Source organism: the organism of the source record quoted next, unplaced genomic scaffold (genome assembly GCF_019419815.1).
Source record: "Pyrus x bretschneideri cultivar Hongxiangsu unplaced genomic scaffold, Pyrus_bretschneideri_v1 Contig2, whole genome shotgun sequence".
In the NCBI taxonomy this organism is placed as follows: domain Eukaryota; kingdom Viridiplantae; phylum Streptophyta; class Magnoliopsida; order Rosales; family Rosaceae; genus Pyrus; species Pyrus x bretschneideri.
The window spans coordinates 2,707,333-2,712,574 of record NW_025999501.1 but is presented as its reverse complement, the minus strand read 5'-3'; the positions used below and the strand labels follow the sequence as shown (position 1 = coordinate 2,712,574).

Here is a 5,242-nt window from a genome sequence, read left to right as displayed (position 1 = left end):
TAAACACCATTCTTTGGCGCATATATTTTTTGAGACTTCTGCATATTCAATTATGTTTTCAAACACCGCAGCAACGCGCAGGTACGCTTGCTAATTTTCTTCTAAAAAGAAGACTCGATAGTGGGAAACTTATTTATAGGAAATTCCCACTTTCTCTGATTCTTAGACAGTCAAAGGATCAAGAGCATACAATTCACCACAGGTTATCATATGTCATGGCTTCGACAAATGCAGCTTCTGAGTTGAGAGGATTTGAGAAACTTGTTTCATTGCTGGACGAGATTGCGGGCTAGGATTCAAGCATGAAAATGCGACCTTCACAAGAGATAGAACTTCCCCTGCTTCTTGATGCGTTGGAAGCGAAATGCGTTGGAAGCGAAATGCGTTGGTCCAGAACATTCATAATTGGCATTTGATGGGTTGGTAATGTAGATGATGATGACAACAAGGATGAAGAAGGCATTGATGAGAATGTTGAGAAAAAATCTCCAGGATGCCTCCCTATAATTATTTCCAATACGACTACTCCAAAGCTATAAACATCACATTTTTCATTCACTTCCATTGTATATGCAAGCTCTGCTCGGAATAAGCTCATAGTAGTGGGATTATTAGTATAGGCATGTAATACACTATATCAGAGACTTCAATGGTTAGAACATTTTGTCATCATGAAGAAAAATGGAAGAGAAATGTTTTTTGGATCACCAATTATTCTTAACATAAAAGAAATAGATTCTGGATCACCAATAACAACCAAATTATCTTGTACATAATCTCAAAGTTCTATTCCAAATAAAAATGTAACTCCTGCCTAACGACTAAAAGGAATAATATTCTGAACAAAAATATCCAAGAATAAATTAAGAAATTTATGCAAGATGTCAGAATCATTGTCTCAAAGAAAAAACAAAAGAATATATAGAACATAGAACCACATTACCTGGTGCAACATATCCATATGCGCCTGCAACGGCATTCTAATTCGTTGAGTCTCGATTCAAAAACTTAGCAATGCCAAAGTCTGAAATAGAGGTCTTATATTCATAATCCAACAAAATGTCCTTACTTGATATGTCCGGTGCACAATTGGTGACATGACATCGTGGTGCATGTATGCCAAGGCATGAGCTACACTATTAACAATATTCACCCTTTTTCTCCACCCCACTTCTGTAGCTTCATCTTTACTCAAAATTTTAGCCAAGCTACCCCTTTCAAAAAACTCATACACCAAGAACGAGTGTCGGTGGTGCAAACAGAAACCATAAAGCTTCACAATGTTCCGGTGTCTTATCTCTGTTAATGCTCTCATTTCATTCAAGAATCCATTCTCCAAATTCTTCTCGTGATCCCACAAGTGATGGAGTTTCTTCACAGCCACTATGTTGCCACATGACAAATTGGCTTTGTAGACGCTTCCTTGTCCTTCGCTCCCAATGCAATATATGAAATCAAAGTTTTTTGTCACCCTTAAGATTTCCTCATACATTGACTTTCCATCAAAATTCAAGACTGAGAACCATACTTCTTCATGCATGTTTTTTTCTCCTTTATCCCGATGCTTCTTCTTTCTTTCCATGAAGACAATTGTAAAGAAAGCACAAAGAAGGAAAATTGCTGCTAGAAGGGTGAAAGTGATTACAAATACCCATTTGTGGTCCGTTCTTGAGCCATGCTTACAGGGTTGCAAAGATCTAACGTTGCCACAATCCTTTGTTCCCTTGTAAAGCTTCTGGTAGAGCTTCTTGAAATGCACTGTTGTTGGGAAGATGACCTTCCAATTCATTGTAAGATATATCAACATATGACAAGCCGTGCATGCCTTCAAAAGTTGATGGTATGAAACTCGAGAGATTGTTGTGGGAATTATTGAGCGTCACCAAACTCTCCATATTGGTGATTTCTGGTGGTATACTTCCTTCAAGTGAGTTGTAACTTAAATCAAGTTCGGTCAATTGAACTAACTTCCCCAATTCAAGTGGAAGTTTGTGAGAAAAATTTGTTGTTGCTCAAATTTAGATGGTACAATCTGAGAAAGACACCTAAATTGCTCGGAACAAACCCATTGAATTTGTTTGATGACAAGTCGAGATATTCAAGATCAATTAGTGATCCAAATTCTAAGGGTATATAACCCGAAAGTTGATTTCCATTCAACATCAACTTCTGTAAAGAAGTCATTCTCCCAAATCCCTTTGGAATAGCCCCAACTAAGCGATTTGAAGAAAGATCGAGTTGATGAATTTTTGTGCATTGACAATATCAGGAGCTATGCTACCAGTAAGGTTATTTCCAGCAATCAGTAGGGTTTCTAATTGTGGGCATTGTCCCCAGTTTTGTGAGATTTCCCTATAAAAATTATTGTGGCTCAGATCTAGAAAATAAAGATTTGGATAAACACCAAAGTCTTCAAATATATTTCCTGTCAATTTGTTCCCATCAAGACGAACTCTAAATAAGCTCATGTATGTTTTCAAACTTTTGGGGATAGGACCAGTCAAATGGTTGTTGCTTACTGAAAAATTTCTGAGTTGCCTGCTGTGGCAAATATTTTGGGGTAAATAACCAGTAAAATGGTTATTAAACAATGATAAATGTTCCAAGTTACTCAAGTTACCAATTGAAGCGAAAATTGAACCATTGAGCTGATTTACACATAGACTAAGCTCAACAAGAGATTTCAAGTTACCTATCTCTTTAGGAATAGAACCAGAAAAATTATTATACGATAGATAGAGAATAGAAAGATTTGTGAGATCACCTATGGATGTTAGGATTGAACCACTGAGCTGATTCTCACTCAAGTAGAGCACCGTAAGAGATTTCAAGTTACCTATCTCTTTAGAAATAGAACTAGAAAGATTATTTTTGTAGAGATCGAGAATGGTAAGGTTTGTGAGATCACCTATGGAAGTTGGGATTGTACCAATGAGCTGATTCTCAATCAAGTAAAGCCATACAAGAGATTTCAAGTTACCAATCTCTTTAGGAATAGAACCAGAAAGATTATTTTTGTAGAGATCAAGATTGTTAAGGTTTGTGAGATCACCTAGGGATGTTGGGATTGAACTATTAAGTTGATTCTTAGACAAATCTATGTGCACAAGAGATTTCAAGTTCTATATCTCTTGTGGAATACTCCCAAAAACCTGATTGTTAGAGAGACTGAGATTGTTGAGTTTGGAAAGGGAACTGATCTGAGATGGAATGTCACCAAAGAGATTATTGTAGCTGAGGTTGAGGTACTCAAGATTGGGGAAGGACAAGAATGAAAATTCATGTAGTGTACCTTGTATACTTGAATTGGTAAGGTTTATTATAGTGACACTTCCCACATCATTGCATGAAATACCCGTTCAGAAGCATGGGGGTACTTGCGTTTTAGAATTGCTTGAAGAATTAATGGCACCATTATTACTGGGAAAGTAAGTCCAAGAGGGGAGAATTTGGAGATGGGTTTGGTTTTGAATGATGGCTTTCCATTTGAGAAGTGTGTCAGCTTCAGTAATAGAACTAGTAGAAGCAAAAGCAATGTAGTTCGGCGATGAAAGCAGATGGAAGTACAGCAGGAAAAGGCAATAAGTGAGAATGCATAGAAGTAATACAGGCTCGGCTTGGCGGTAGGTGGCGGCATGGCTCCAGGCCGTGACTCAGCCGAAGATTTCCCAAATTTAAATTTTTTTTTTTTTTTTTTCAAAATTCCTAGGATTTGAAAAACCGTAATTGCTTCTAACTTCTTTAAATTCTTTGACTCACAAATTCCACATAGCAAAAATTGCATAATGCATGAAACGTGTATGTGTGTGTGTATTAACAAATATATGAAACATAGACTCTATATATATATAGGAAGGTAAATATAAATGTAGGGGGTTCATGCATCATGAAAAATGTTTTCATGCTTCATGGTCGTTTCAAATATCTCCCTTTATTTTAAGCGTACCTAATTGGCAGAAAACGATAAAAGCCCTTGAATTTGTAGAAGATCCTTCTCGAAAAGCCAAAATTACATCTCCAATGAGTTGTATCATGTTTAACAAAGAAAAATTAAATTGAATCAATAACATGTAAATCAATTCAATAAAATAATAAATTAATTATAAAAAGAATGATTAAAACGTAATACTTCCCTAATTAAAGATCAAAATGATTAAAACGTAATACTTCCCTGATTAAAGATCAAACTCTCTTTAGTACAGCATCAAGAGCGTGTTGATAATGTGTTGTAGGCATAATTTACTAAACAATTATGGAGGCCATAGAGAGAGGGGGTGCATCGCATAGAGAGAGAAGAGAGATGTGTAATTGTGAGGTGTATTCCATTCCACCCCATTGTGCCTTTATTTATAGTAGTAGGGAAGGTTAATTCCTTACCTTAATAGGATTACAACTCTAAGGTAGAATCCCATAAGGATATCCTAGATATGTTAGGATTTACACAATCACATTCCTAATTTAATAGGACTGCAACAAACACTACTTTTTTGAGTTTTTAAAATTTGGCCATGAGTTTTCACTTTTTAGACTGAAAACTAAAAATAGTTACCACACAAGATTTCAGTTTTCATAAAAGTGGACGGAAAACAAAATGGTTATCAAATAACCTCTTATTTTATATTTTATATTTTAATCAAAATCAATCAATTTTTAAAAAGAAAAATTTTTTTTGGTTTTTATTTTTTTTGAAATAGAAAACCATTACAAACAAGTTTTTAGTTTTTTTTTAAATTGAAAATTAAAAACAAAATGGTTTATTTGATTTACATAATGATGTATTTACACCAAGAGGTAGGAAATTTGGGCTAAACCACATGATGGATCAGTTATAATAAATTAGTTTTGAACTCGTCATTCACGGAATTTGAACCAAGATCTTCTACTTAATGTGAAGATAAATACCGCTAGACTATAATAATAAGTAGCACATACTTGTCTGATTTAAAGTTTAAATTACAAAACCGACAACCCAAACTTGTCTAGGCCAAAATCAAAAACCCTGCCCACTTTGACATAAACCAATAAGCAGGGAAATAAATTAATATCGAATTCTTACGGATAAGGAGAAACATCACTTAACTATTTAACTATTGTATTAAGTGACAACCATGCCCACATTAAAAAAAAAAAAAAAAAAAAGGAAAAAGAAAGAAGAGATCAAATTGCACCCAAAAAAGGTGTAAAACTTGGGGATTACGTGGCGTTCCCCATGCATTTCACAGCTAAGCAAAAGCATACATGC

At 35.1% G+C, this 5,242-nt stretch overlaps 1 protein-coding gene across 1 annotated transcript; it reads right to left on the bottom strand.

Moving 5' to 3' along the window:
* Positions 1-370: 370 nt before the first annotated feature.
* On the bottom strand, positions 371-1,807 carry LOC108867999 (MDIS1-interacting receptor like kinase 2-like). The gene has a single exon (XM_048583087.1). It carries the CDS (start codon positions 1,805-1,807, stop codon positions 1,001-1,003), a length of 807 nt encoding a protein of 268 aa, XP_048439044.1. The 3' UTR covers positions 371-1,000.
* Between the last annotated feature and the right edge of the window lie 3,435 nt (positions 1,808-5,242).